Genomic DNA, 14,032 nt, shown 5'->3' on the forward strand with positions numbered 1-14,032 from the left:
GACGCAGGTTGAAGGGGGAGGAATAGAAAAAGACAAACTGCCTTGGAGGAGATAAACCAATTTTATGTCTATCATGTTATACAAAAATCTAGAAATAATAGATTTGTACAGAAAAAAATGATAATAAATGAGAGCACAAAACATATAATTTAAATTTGGTATTTTTCCCCCATGATATTAGGATGATAATCATTTCAAAGCACATGTCTAGCTTCAGAGTAGGATTTGTTCACTGGCCAAAGCCTGCCATGAAACTACGGCTTTCAGCATCTGTCTGCTCTACTGGCTCTTGACAAAACTCTTGAGGTCTTCAAGAAAAGTAATGTACTCCTGGTGCTCCAGGGCTGTGCTGAGCTCCACCAACTCATCTGCAAAAGTGTTGTCCACCCCTCGGTCAGCAAGGAAATCCATTAGGTGGTCATATAAGGCCTGCAAAGAACAATATTTACTAGTTAAAAAAAAAAAATCTGTAATGAACATTAAAATGCTTTTTTCTCCCCTTGAACTAGGACCCTTCCTTCCAAGGCCCAAAAGGTTCCCCCACCTTATCAAGCACTCACCCAGTCCAAGGAATCTGTGTTGAGTGTATAATTAGTATCCTTCCATTCAGACTCGCCAGTGGACTGAAAGCTAACTTCCCTGATAGAGAAGATGTCACTCTCAGCCTCGTCTTCTTGTCCAACCTGAGAAGAAACAATATTGGGAAACTGAAGGGTTCTCCAGGACAAGCTAGACTCATAGGAAGAAAGGGGGCCACTGACAGCATGAAACTCATCAGGTTTTAACCCTCTTCCCTCACTCCCCACCTCTCTCCCCCTGCTGGCCTGGTCTAAGCTAGAAAAGTTTTAAATTTCTGCTAAAATAGGGACAGGAAGTTCCCAAGGGACACACTGTTCCCCAGGGGTGCCAAGAGGCTAGCACTCCATCCTGCATACCTCATCCTCTGGATAATGACAGTCCAACACAAGGGCCTTCTTGCCATCATCATTCTTTATAACTTCAACCACGAAATTGGGAGTTGATGTCAGTTCAGGCTGGGGAAACAAGAAGTCAATACATGCTGCTGCTGGAAGGAGATGGATGCCTGGATCAAGGATCTCTGTTCAGAGTGTCTGATGGCCACCACTATTAGGATATTATGTAGCCATTTGAATAGTCTTATGCCATACTATTCCCAAATGAAGAGCTTGATCTCACTTCTGTTGGCACCCTGCTTGGTTACATAACACACTGGGTTTTCAATTAAGAAATGTGGATACCAGCCTCAGCTATGTGCCAATTAACTGAGTTTATATCAGTCCCTTAACATTCCAAGCCTTTTCCTCCACCCGTACACTGCAAAGCTTTCCTAAAGTTTCAAGATCTCTTTCCAGCTTGACTGTTCCAGGAGTCTTCATAAGGGACCAGGGTCAAAGGCTGGGGAACCTGGCCATCCTTATGGCTGAATAACAGCAGCAGCTTTTCCTCTGATGCGGAGCTCTGGGAGCAGACTGGGTCCAACGTCAGGGAGATGCTAGTTGGGGTGGCTGGGAAAGCAGCACACCAGAGAGCTGCGCCGTCCACACCAGGTCATGACCCAACACTGTACTGATGGCTCTTGGGCAGAATGTCTAGGGACTCTGTGGCCCTCATACTGGCTGGTTACTAGGCTGGGCACAGCACTTCCTGAAATGTTTGAAGAGTAGGCATGATCCAGTTAAAGTCTCTTATGCCCCTGCCATTCTCTCTCTTTTTTTTTTTTTTTTTTTTTTTTTTGAGAGAGTCTTGCTCTGTCGCCAGGCTGCAGTGCAGTGGTGTGATCTTGGCTCACCGCAACCTCTGCCTCCCGGGTTCAAGCGATTCTCCTGCCTCAGCTTCCCAAGTAGCTGGGATTACAGGCACCTGCCACCATGCCCAGCTAATTTTTGTATTTTTAGTAGAGACGGGGTTTCACCATGTTGGCCAGGATGGTCTCGATCTCTTGACCTCGTGATCTGCCCGTCTCGGCCTCCCAAAGTGCTGGGATTATAGGCGTGAGCCATGCGACTGGACTTAGAGGAATTTTTTTTTTTTGAAAGAGCAAAGAAAAACGCTCCTCCTCTAAGCCCCAGGCACAGCCTGTCAGAACTGAGGTAAAAGCTGATTATAGTATTAGCTTACCTCCTGTTCTTCAACCTTCTGCCCTTGCGAGGGTTCCTCCTCACCATCAAATGTTGGTGGGATGCTGTTGTTAATGTTGAAAGTGACCGTGATTCTAAAACGGCAAGGGAAAACAGACAAGGCATGGTTTTAACTGAGCAGGTTAACACATAAACATGGAAATCTGCTACAGTTAAAAAGGCGTATTGAAACAATGTCTCTGTCCTAGCTGGCTGAATTATATGCAGAACTTCAAACTAGGCTGGGTGCCTACATCCAATCCTGAGTGACTCAGCAGGTCTGAAGTGTGCCTACCATGTACCAGCTGCTGGAAGCCAAAGCTGGCCTCAGTTTATTGCATGGGTTACTCCCAACAGGGCCAGTACCCCAGGGCTCACTGCCATGTGCTGACTGGGCATCTCATGGCCACAGCCAGCTGACACTGCCCACCCTGGTCTTTCCAGGGAACCCTTGGTCAAAGTAAGGACCTGAGAGGCTGGTGAGATGGAACAGAAGCCCCTTTAAGAGACTTTCCCCATCAGAAGATTTGCCCTGCAAGGAAAGGAAGAAGCAGTGGAGGGTTGCCTCTGCTCAACACCGAGAGCAGCCCTGGACCCGGGAAGGGGAGGCCTCACAAAGAACAAGGGCTGTAGTAGAGACTCATCCCTTAGAGTACTTGTGGGAAGTTTCATAATCACAAAGCAGGCCAGACACACCAACTAGTGACAATTTTAAGGTGCAAGAATCCACACCTGACAAATCATGTTCCAAAGTTTGAGTCAAAATTCCTGGGACATAACGTTTAGAACCAAAACTGCTGGGCTATGCAACTCTGGCAGGCACCATTCCACACAAGAGTACATGAAGGCCGGGCGCAGTGGCTCACGCCTGTAATCCCAGCACTTTGGGAGGCCGAGGTGGGCAGATCACGAGGTCAAGAGATCGAGACCATCCTGGCCAACAGGATGAAACTCCATCTCTACTAAAAAATACAAAAAAAAAAAAAATTAGCTGGGCGTGGTGGTACGCGCCTGTAATCCCAGCTACTAAGGAGGCTGAGGCAGGAGAATTGCTTGAACCTGGGAGGTGGAGGTTGCAGTGAGCCGAGATCACGCCACTGCACTCCAGCCTGGAGACACAGCAAGACTCTGTCTCAGAAAAAAAAAAAGAGTACATGAAGTGCCGCCCTCCACTTGTGCTAACTAGCTGCTCTGCCAGGAAGCCACCTTTCCATGGCAACAGAGGCAGTCTGAGGTTGACAAAATCTGTCTAATTCCAACTGTGCTGACTAAGCTGAGCTCCTGGGCACAGAAATTGAATGACGTTCATCAGAGCATTATTTTTAATGGCCCCCAAATAGCTATGAAAACCTTGCGCAAATGGTTTTTAGGTGAGATTACAGAAGACACAATTGACCTGTGTAGGACAAAAACACACTATGCAACAGGCAAGAGAATCAGGACCCTACTTCACACCATATTCAAAATGAATCACAGACCTAAACTAAGAGCTAAAACTAGAAAACTTTGAAAAAATTAAGGCATACATCTTCACAACCTTGGGTTAGGCAGTGGTTTCTTAGACGTGACACTAAAAAAGCACAAGTTGCACTTGGTGAATTAGAAGCAAAGTAAAAAATAAATAAAAAAGCACAAGCGACCAAAAAAATAGGTAAACTGAACTTGCTCAAAATTAAAAACTTTTGTGTCAGAGGACATTACCAAGAAAGTGAAAAGGAAACCCACAAGATGGGAAACAGTACTTACAAATCATTAATTTGATAAGATAACTGTACCCAGAAAAACTTAAACTTTTACAACCCAACAATTAAAAAGGTAAATAGGGCGGGCAGGGTGGCTCACACCTGAAATCCCAGCACTTTGGGAGGCCAAGGCGGGCGGATCACGAGGTCAGGAGTTTGAGACCAGCCTGGCCAACACGGTGAAACCCCGTCTCTACTAAAAATACAAAAATTAACCGGACGCACGCCTGTAATCCCAGCTACTCAGGAGGCTGAGGCAGGAGAATTGTCAGAACCTGGGAGGCAGAGGTTGCAGTGAGCCAAGATCGCACCACCGCACTCCATCCTGGGTGACAGAGCAAGACTCCGTGGGGTGGGGGCGGGGGAAGCTACAAATTGTATGACTCCATTTATATGAAATGTCCAAAAGAGGCAATCCATAGAGAAAGTAGCTTAGTGATTACCTGGGGTGGCTACAGGGAGGAATAATGAGTGACTGCTAATAGGTATTGTTTGGGGATGACAACAGTGTTCTAGAATGAGGTAGTGATAACTGATGCATAATTCTGCGAGGACTAAGAACCACTTAATTTAATAAACTTCAATAAATGGGTAAATCGTATGCCATCTCAATGAAATCTCATAAAAGCTGTGATTTAAAAAAAGAATTACATACACATCATAAGGTCAATTATGAAGGAAATTCAATTTATTTATTTATTATTGAGATGGCGTCTTGCTCTGTTGCCCAGGCTGGAGCGCGGTGGCGAGATCTCGACTCACTGCAGCCTCCACCTCCCAGGTTCAAGCGATTCCCCTGCCTCAGCCTCCTGAGTAGCTGGGACTACAGGCACGTGCCACCATACCCGGTTAATTTTTAGTAGAGCCAGGGTTTTAGTGTTAGCCAGGATTTTCTCCTGACCTCATGATCTGCCGGTCCCAAAGTGCTGGGATTATGGGTGTGAGCCACCGCGCCCAGCCTCAGTTTAAAAACCTGGAAGATGCCAAATGTTTATCTGTGTAATGAGATTATGGATGACTATAATGCAGAAAAGTGTAAACACTTTAACAGTTTAGGAGATGGTGGGGGAGCTGACTTAGGTCACAAACTCCCCACCTCTGTTGGCAGCCCTTACTACAGTGTAACCCCATCCTGTTACATAGAAGTTACATATTTTTCATTTTCACCCATGCTAAACATTAGAGAGCAGTGTCCTGTTTTATCAGGGCTGTAAATCAGAGATCAAACTGATTCTGCCAGTACTTTTTTGCACTACATTTTTGTCTCCTTAGTAACCAGCCCACAGCAAATTTGTGTTCAGTGAATGGACTGCCTGGGGCTTACGAAGTTGTCCAAATGAATCCTTCACTCTCTTGAAACCCATTTATCAAAGTATCCACACCTGTACTCAAGGCTCTTCTGGGGATGACCCAGGATGGGTCCTGCAAGGTTAAGGGAGTTGCTGCCCTGGGATTCCCAGACCAGTACTTACTTTTCCCCGGCAACTTTCCGCACTAATTTCGCTTCTGTCCCATTCAGTTCCAGCTCCCAACCTCCAGACATCTTAGGGAGGGTTTTATGCTTCTGAATTTTTCTTTCCTCCTTAATTTCATCACTCAGGAAATCAACAAAAGCTTTGTCTCCTAGAAAAGAAACCCAGATACATAAAAAGGAAAGCCAGTTAGTCTAAAACATAAAACTATTACCCAGGTTATTGCAGCCAGAAACCTGGACTGTTTCTAATCTCTCTGCTATTACGGTTACTCTAGAAGCCTGTTTCCTTATCGGTAAAAATACCATAATATTAGTAGGAAGCTGAGCCTGATTCTGGAAAAGTGATTTCCAACAATGAACGCATTACCACTTTCCGCTATAAACCAGGAGAATTTCCAATCCTCTTCCACTTGCCAAACGATATAACTATGCTATTTTCAACCACGACCATGGGCCTTCCCAAAGGTCCACTTTCGATAGAATAAGACTAAGGAAAAAGGTACCCTAGTATTTAATTTTATTCACCCCCTACCAAAAGAAAACGAAACTGCTGGATAGGGGAGGTGGGGGAAATATGATCATACGTGGGTTTAGCCCGCTGGTTGCCAATCAATGGAAAAATGTCCCAGACCTCAGAGGTCGGTTGCAGGCCCCATTCCTGGTCTACGTTTCCCCTCTGTTGAACGCAAACCACACCCCCGGCCCGCTAACCCTCACCGTCGGTGTGCAGCGAGCCGCAGCCACAGCCACAGGCGCAGGGTCCGCGAGGCCGCAGGAGGCCCGGCCGCCGCTCGGAACCTGCGCGCACGCTGAGCAGCCCGAAGGGCCGGGTGCACAGCCGGGGTGCCGGCTGCAGGAGCTGCCGGAAAGGCGAGGCGGGCGCGGCAGCGCGGAGGCCGGCGACGGAGGAGCCCAGCACACGGGGCACGCAGCGCAGCAGAGGCAGCATCGCGGAAACGACTGCGAACACGTGCAGATGCAAAGGACAACCCAGGCCTAGGCGCCCCGCGACCTGACGCGCCGCCGGAAGCCCCGCCCCTGCCCGGAAGCGCTTCCCGCGCCGGCGCTCTGAAGACCTAAGGCCAGCGGGCGGAATCGCGCCCTCTGCTGGAGACCTCCGGTGCAGCCCGGGAAGCCTCGAATCCGGATTCCGGAGCTTTCTTGCTGCGCTGCCGAGTCCGCTGTCCGAAGCTGTTTAATTCCCTCTAGTGGCCGCTTACCCACTTTCCACCTGCTGTTCTCAAAGCACGCAAGGCTTTTGGGCTGCGTGGAATGCACTCTTGTCTCCCGCCAGCTCTCACCAGACCCTTCCACGGTCACTTTCCTCTAGGAGGCTGTGGTGTTATGATATATATATTTATTGGTTTTCATCCACAGTTCCTGGGTCGTAACTCCTATAGCCCTTGTTACAATGTTCTGTGATAATGTTGGGTGTGTTAGGCCTCAGGAAACAGACTCTGTCTCCCCTTCTCCTGCCCTCCTTTTACCTGCCCCAAAGCAGGACTCTAATCTCCTTCCACATTTCTGATTATGGGTCTTAAGTCCCTTCCCAGAGAAGGTCCCACCATATACCCTGGGGGAAGGGATGCTGATGTCCAGAAGCTTCCATAAAAACCCAAGAGGAGAGGGTTTGCAGAGCCTCTGATAGCTGAATACGTAGAGGTTCCTGGAGGGTGGTGGCCCAGGGTAGGCAAGGAACCTCGGAGCTTCTTCCCCATTCCCCACCCTGCTCATCTCATCTGTATCCTTGGTCATATCCTTTATATGAAACCGGTGAATGTGTTTCCCTGAGTTCTGTGAACTGCTCCAGTGAGTTAACATAATCCAAAGAGGGGGGTCGTGGGAACCCCAACTTGAAGCGGGTTGGTCGGAAGTTTCAGAGGCCCAGACTTGCCATTGCTGTCTGAAGGTGGGGGCGGTCTTGGGGACTGAGCCCTCAACCTATGGGATCTGACACTATCTCCAGGTAGATACTGTTGGGATTGAATTGGAGGACACCCAGCTGGTGTCTGCTGCTTAGTGTGGAGGGAAAAAACCCAAACCTTTGGCCACAGAAGTCTTCTGTGTTGATTGTTGTGTTGTGAGAGCAAAGGAAAGAGGCCTTCCTAGAACCTTTTTTCCACCGGCTCGGAACTCATGCTCGTGCGCACCCAGCCCATATGCTTCATTCTCTTTTCAACAGGAACCTCCTAGCGTTGCTGCTTTAACCAGGTTAAACCCAACCAGACTGTGACATCCTCAAGGGCAGGATCCATGATTAATTTTTGTGACCTTCCCTCTCTGCACCTCCAACCTTGCATCCAAGTTCTAATGGAACATCATTTTTCTGGGGACAAGAAGCCAGCTTATATCATTTAGTTAAGTCCAGAGGCTTCCATAAAAACCCGAGGACAGGGTTTGGAGAGCCTCTGATAGCTAAATACATGGAGGTTCCTGGAGGGTGGTGGCCCAGGGAGGGCATGGAGGCTCGGAGCTTCTTCCCCATTCCCCACCCTGCTCATCTCCTTACCTGTATCCTTGGTCATATCTTTTGTATGAAATCGGTAAATGTGTTTCCCTGAGTTCTGTGAGTTGCTCCAGTAAATTAATATAACCCAAAGACAGGGTTCAGATTTATTAAAAATCAACAATCCTACCTTCCCAGGATATACAGGACATATAAGCTACTAAGAAGCTATGTCTTACTAACTCATGGTAAGACTAACACTTAATATTTTCTAAATAATTTTCTATGAATAATGGAAAAGAGATGCAAGAAACAAGTCACACACATCATATACAAGATTCATTTTTAATGGATTTGATCGTCGGGTGCAAATTTGAGCATTATTTACAAGAGCTTTCTGTAGAGTTATTTCTGTTCAAATAAAACCAGACTCTCAAAATACAACATAAGCCTGAACCTACTTGATTTTTTTTTCTCCCTCTAGTTACCAAGGAATATCGTATCTCAGATGCATGGCCTACTATCACACTGGTCTTTAAAGAAAAAAAAAAAATGCATGGCCACAGTTGCAGGCAGTTCCTGGTAGCTGGATTTAGTGGATTTATATATGACAGTACAGTACATCATCAGTTTCACCCACAGGGCAGAACTTGCCTCCATTCAGGCATTTCTTTACAACTGGCAGCAATGCAGCATTAAGGGTTTTTAGCCAGGACCTGCTGTTTGCAGTCCTGTCCCTTGTAGTGTTACTCTGGGTGTTGCACACTCCATGATTACTAGAAGACAAACACCTGAGGCATGCAATCTGCTTGGAGTGCATCTATTTACATGAAGCTGCTCACGGGAGCTGGTGATTCTTCCAGATATGGGTTTTGTAGGTTGGCAAAGAGTTATCACACCATCAGAGATTTTACCAATGGAAAGAGAGTAGCTGAAGATTATATTGCAATGTTATTGTGAAACATTTAACTTTCTTAAGTTTAAAGTGTACTATCTCCTGCAGCTCAATATAAACAACGATGTATTTCTTTGTAGCAGTATGTGGAGTCAGAATGGGTTTTCCAATCTGATTTAATCCCTGAGCAGCTATGTTAAAAGTTAACTTTTTAAAAAAGCCCAATAAAAAACTAAATACTGTATTAAAACTCTACCACAATGTTACAGGGATAAACTTATTTCTGTACAGAAACATTAAAGCTACTTAGAAGCTGTTTACATCCTTTGCCTCTCAGAAAAAAAATATACATTTCCGGAAACTGTTCAGGTACTTAAGCTGGACATAAATTACCCCAAGTTTTTTCTTTTTCTTTCTTTCTTTCCTTCCTTCCTTCCTTTCCTTCCCTCCCTCCCTCCTTCCTTCCTTCCTTTCTTTTTTTTTCTGAGACAGTCTCACACTGTCGGCCCGGCTGGAATGCAGTGGCATGATCTTGGCTCACTGCAAACTCTGCCTCCCAAGTTCAAGCAATTCTTGTGCCTCAGCCTCCCAGGTAGCTGGGATTACAGGCGTGTGCCACCATGCCCAGCTAAGTTTTGTATTTTTAGTAGAGACGGGGTTTTGCCATGTTGGCCAGGCTGGTCTTCAACTTCTCAGGCAATCCACCCACCTCAGCCTCCCATCCCAATGCTGGGATTACAGGCATGAGGTGATCCGCCCGCCTTGGCCTCCCAAAGTGCTGGGATTACAGGTGTGAGCCACTGCGCCCGGCCACCCCCCAATTTTTTTTTTTTTTTTTACCAGCACTATGAATGATTAAAAATACAATACTTTTTCTTTCTAAGTAGGACTAAACATCCTAATCCCCTACTGGAAAACAAAAAACAAAAAACAAAAAAAAACTGTGGAAAACTTTTCAGAAAGTCAGCAGTGGTAACAAGTCAGTGAGAAGTGGAAGAACTGGTTCAAAGTTTAAGAATTCAGTAAGATAAGGTATATAGGAGCTGTCAGATCTTATTTTGCCCACGTATAACCATTTCTGACAGACAGCCCTAAACACTAGCTGAGAGCTTGACTGCACAGGACCACGGCTAGTGTTGGAAATAAAGACTGAGCCAGACTTGACATACACAACTCCGGACAGATGGGACCCTGGAATGGGGCTGCTCCATCAGGCCACAGCTTCCAGAAAGAGAGCATCCATGATCTCTGAAGAGCCTCTTGGGCAGTTTGGCCCCTGGTTATAACTATGATTCATTCATTAAGAAATGACAAAACACCCCACAGATGTATTTGGACCAAGTAAGCACAATAAAAGAGCTAAATCACGGCTTCTCCTAGGGCAAAATATTATCTGGGGAAAGATTACTTGCTTCTGATAATTAAATAGCTAAAAGGAACCGTTAGTGCCTTTTCTCTGCTCAGAATATCAGAACAGGAAGAGACTGTGGAGATCCTCCAATTCCCTCTGACAATGAGGGTTAGAGAGAGGTGCCTAGCAGTTAGAAAGCAGCAAAGCCAGATTGTCCCAAGTCCCTACGAAGAAGGAAAAATACCATAGAAAAGTAATAAGATGCAAGAGTAAGTGTTACAGCTCTAGCTGTTGTAGAATCTGTCCAGCAGGTCTTCTAGACTTCACTGAACTGCCCCCCACCACCCCCCCCGCCCACACACCAAAAAAGATACAAGAATGTAAGCCCAGATGTGGTGTGGTATCTGGCATAAGCCAATGTTCTCTGGGTTCTAGGTACCCCTCTCCCCTCCCCCACCCCCACCACCTCTGACCAGGGGTCTGCCCAAAAAGAAACAGCTGAAATGGTACACAGAGTCACTCCTCATGCCCACATGTTCACTGGTGCCCAGTTAGAGAGAAAAATGGCAACTGTGTATGTGGGAGTCACCTACACACACAAAACACTGATAGGTCAGTTTCCCATCTCTACACGTGACAGGATTCAGAAGGTACAAATCAACCTTCACCCAGGAAGCTTACATGTCTCCTGAAAGCACTGACAGGGTCACGCACCGAGGACCAGGAGGCTCCTTTACTGGTCTCTGCTTGGAGACAGACACAGAGCGGTCCACCCTGAGACACAAGCGTTCAGTAGGGATCGCCATCCCAGGAGGTACGAGATAACAGCACCTCCCTCTGGAAACTTCTACAGAAGTCAGTTTTGTTTTCTATTTTAAAACTGCATTCAGAGAGACATTAAACAAGAACTAAGGGCAACATCCAAGCTCCGCAACCTCCTGTGGCCCTTCCAGAAAATCTCCCTCAGTCACAAGAACTTGGGATATTGCTGTACTTCACATCATATCGAAAGCAGTAACATTCAGCCTAACGGCTCCCAACTCACTGTACGTGCGTCGTGCTCCAGGCATAGTTCTGGGTACTTTCCATTCCTTTTCTCTAAACTTTATGCACCCAATTTTATAAGGATTATTATTATTACTCCCATTTGGCAGATGAGAAAACTGAGGCTCAGGTGTTAATTAAGTCAAAGTCACCCAGTAAGAACCAAAAGCATAATTTTGAGGTTTCCAGGTACAAATGATATGTCCATGTCTACATGGTTCAGTCCCAGGAGTTGAGCAAAGATGCTTTCACGCTCCTGGAAGTCAGGCACCTTCAGCTGATTCCAAGGCTTCTCTAAGCGCCAAACTGGAAGCCTGCTGTGAGGACAACTGTAGTCCAAGCTCCCAGGGACCAGTGATTCTGGCGGCATCCTGGGGCGGCTCAGTTTCTGGCGGTTCTCAGCTTCCTCCTAAAGTGCTCAGGGGCAGCCTCGTACAGCCACTCTGCATCTATGACGCAGAGGTCCCGCATGTAGCACTTGTTGGTGTAGAGCAGCTCAGTGTACACGACGCAGGCCGGCTTGCAGTGGAAGAGGACAGACGACGGGTGGATGGCCACTGGCTGGTGGGTGTCCGTGGTGGCATAGGTGCCGTCTGGCTGAAGCTCGGCGGTGCTCATGAAGAGGCTGTGAGCCAGGCAGCGGCGGACACTCTCCACGTCTCCTCGGGATGATGCGATTGGCATTGACATCTGTTTCGGGAGAAAGCGAGGAATGGAGCCGACCCCACAGGTAAACACCGGTCAGCACTACACAGCGTGTTGGGGCAACTGGACCCACTGGGGCAAATGCAGCCCACATTGTGAGCCTAACGAAGTGGATTCTGACATTCGGAGGTGGTCACCAAGGATCAGCAAGGTCAGGGGAAGAAGGCCCAGCTGGAGGAGCACAGACCAGAAACAGGGAAACTACCGCCTGTGAAGGTAGAGCTGGGAGGGAGGTGCTCACATTAGCCACCAGACCACAGGCAGGTTGGGTGACCCACCCCTCACCTAAATTCCATCAGGACGGCCCGGAAAGGAAAGGCCCTTCCCTCTCGCTTTGACCATCTCACCATCTCCTCACTCCGATTCACCCACCTGCTTCTGCCAAGCTAATCTACCTAAAGCACAACTCGAATCACTCTTCATCCACTCAAATACCTTCAACAACGTCTCTACTGCTCCTTGCAAAACAATGCAAACTTCCCGTGGTGAAGCCACGAAGGAGCCACCCTGAGCTGCTCGCCTGTCTTTCCTCTCACCACTCTTTTTCTTTCTTTCTTTTTTTTTTTTTTGAGGCTGAGTCTCTCTCTGTCACCCAGGCTGGAGTGCAATGGCACGATCTCAGCTCACTGCAACCTCCACCTCCCAGGTTCAAGCTATTCTCCTGCCCTAGCCTCCCAAGTAGCTGGGATTACAGGCGCCTGCCACCACGCCTGGCTAATTTTTGTATTTTTAATAGAAACGGGGTTTCACCATTTTGGTCAGGCTGGTCTTGAACTCCTGACCTCAAGTGATCCACCCGCCTTGGCCTCCCAAAGTGCTGGGATCACAGGCGTGAGCTGCTGCGCCCGGCCTCTCCACTCTTCTTTAGACACTCCATGGTCCCCCATAGCTGGCTGCCTTCGCTTTCCTCGCCCCGTTTCATGATTCCTATCTCTGCCTTCACATTTGCTACTCTTAGTAGAAATGCTGCCTTTGTCTCATCAGAGGAAATGTCAGTCACCAGTCAATGTCCTTGTTCTACTGCTCTTGATGAGTGGGGCATGTAACCTACACCCCTGGGCACAGATGAACAAACCAGTGGTACACCCACGCTGGACCTAAGCTGGCCAGCTTTTCTCTTCCAGGCATCTTTTAGGTTTGAAACTGGAAAACTTGTCAATCTCTGCTGGGCTCTTGAGTGGAGGGGCCATGCAGAGAAATCACTTCCATGCGGAGGTAAAGGTGAGAAAAGGGAAGGAGGCACGCAGAGGGCACTCAAAGCAAGAGAAGCAGCAGGTCCAGAGAAAGCGGCGGCCCTGGCTACTGCAGGCTTTTTCTGGTTCCTGTGACTCTATTTCCTGCCTATCGGTTCTCAGAGATACCTTTCCATCCTTGGAAGAATCTTTATTTTGTCCTTTATGATGGCTCTAGGGTTTCTGTTGTTGACAATCAGCTGATCTATGCCTGATGAAGATACTTTTTTTTAAGAGACAGGGTCTTACTCTGTTGCCCAGGCTGGAGTGCAGTGGCACAATCCCAGCTCGCTGGCAACCTCTGCCTCCTGGGTTCAAGCGATTTTTGTGCCTCAGCCTCCTGAGTAGCTGGGATTATAGGCATGCACCACCACGCTCAGCTTATTTTTGTATTTTTAGCAGAGATGGGGTTTCACCATGTTGGTCAGGCTGATTTCGAACTCTTGGCCTCAAGCAATCCACCTGCTTGGGCCTCCCAAAGTGCTGGGACTAGAGGCATAAGCCAGCCACCACACCTGGCCTGGAAGATACTCTTTTATCTCCTTATCTGTCAAGATCTAGCTCAGTTGTCACCACCTCCAAGGAGCCCCAGAGGCTAACTGGTGGTCTCTCCTTCCAGACTATCAGCTTTACCACTCACTGGCTGAGTGATTTGGGGCAAATTATTTAACCTGATTAGGCTTAGTTTCATCATTTGTAAAATGGGAATAACAAAAGAATCAATCTTATAGGTTGAAATGAGGATTTTATCCTTTGAGTTAAGGTCTGAGTTAAAAAAGAAAAAAAAAAGAAACGAGAAGTTTAAATAAGGCAGTCACATAAAAAGTACTCAGAACAGTGCTGAACAAACACTTCATAAATGATAGTGATTATTTTAATTCGATGGCCTCCTGGCATGAGTGTATGTACGTCAGGTCACCATCTAGATTATTACTTAGTTACTGAGTAGGCATGTCTGTAAAGTCTCAGGACCTTACCAGTGCCTGACATATAATGAGAGGTATC

At 47.2% G+C, this 14,032-nt stretch overlaps 2 protein-coding genes across 4 annotated transcripts in view; both read right to left on the bottom strand.

The window, feature by feature from the left end:
- Positions 1-42: 42 nt before the first annotated feature.
- Positions 43-10,940, bottom strand: C1QBP (complement C1q binding protein). 2 transcript variants are annotated; one of them, XM_003810159.5, is made up of 6 exons: positions 6,072-10,940; positions 5,353-5,503; positions 2,140-2,233; positions 936-1,034; positions 561-683; positions 43-429 (listed from the first exon to the last, which is right to left on the bottom strand). In XM_003810159.5, exons 1-6 carry the CDS (start codon positions 6,301-6,303, stop codon positions 280-282), a joined length of 849 nt encoding a protein of 282 aa, XP_003810207.1. In that variant the 5' UTR covers positions 6,304-10,940; the 3' UTR covers positions 43-279. The 2 variants fall into 2 exon arrangements, with proteins under 2 accessions (XP_003810207.1, XP_008960768.1); XM_008962520.5 differs by lacking the exon at positions 936-1,034.
- DHX33 (DEAH-box helicase 33) overlaps positions 8,132-14,032 on the bottom strand; it is a 28,065-nt gene continuing 22,164 nt past the window's right edge. For both annotated transcript variants that reach the window (XM_003810157.5, XM_008962515.4), the window contains one exon: positions 8,132-11,780. In XM_003810157.5, the coding sequence (XP_003810205.1) occupies positions 11,472-11,780 (309 nt within the window). In that variant the 3' untranslated portion in view covers positions 8,132-11,471. The remainder of the gene's footprint in view (positions 11,781-14,032) is intronic.

This window comes from Pan paniscus, chromosome 19 (genome assembly GCF_029289425.2).
Source record: "Pan paniscus chromosome 19, NHGRI_mPanPan1-v2.0_pri, whole genome shotgun sequence".
Lineage (NCBI taxonomy): Eukaryota > Metazoa > Chordata > Mammalia > Primates > Hominidae > Pan > Pan paniscus.

What these genes read in the sequence shown, in the direction of transcription:
- C1QBP (XM_003810159.5), bottom strand. Translation starts at nt 6,303, where the DNA reads ATGCTGCCTCTGCTGCGCTGCGTGCCCCGTGTGCTGGGCTCCTCCGTC. An exon ending in CGGCTCGCTGCACACCGACG is followed by an intron (nt 5,504 to 6,071) that starts GTGAGGGTTAGC and finishes TTTCTTTTCTAG; the next exon opens with GAGACAAAGCTTTTGTTGAT. An exon ending in CGGAAAGTTGCCGGGGAAAA is followed by an intron (nt 2,234 to 5,352) that starts GTAAGTACTGGT and finishes TTGCCGTTTTAG; the next exon opens with AATCACGGTCACTTTCAACA.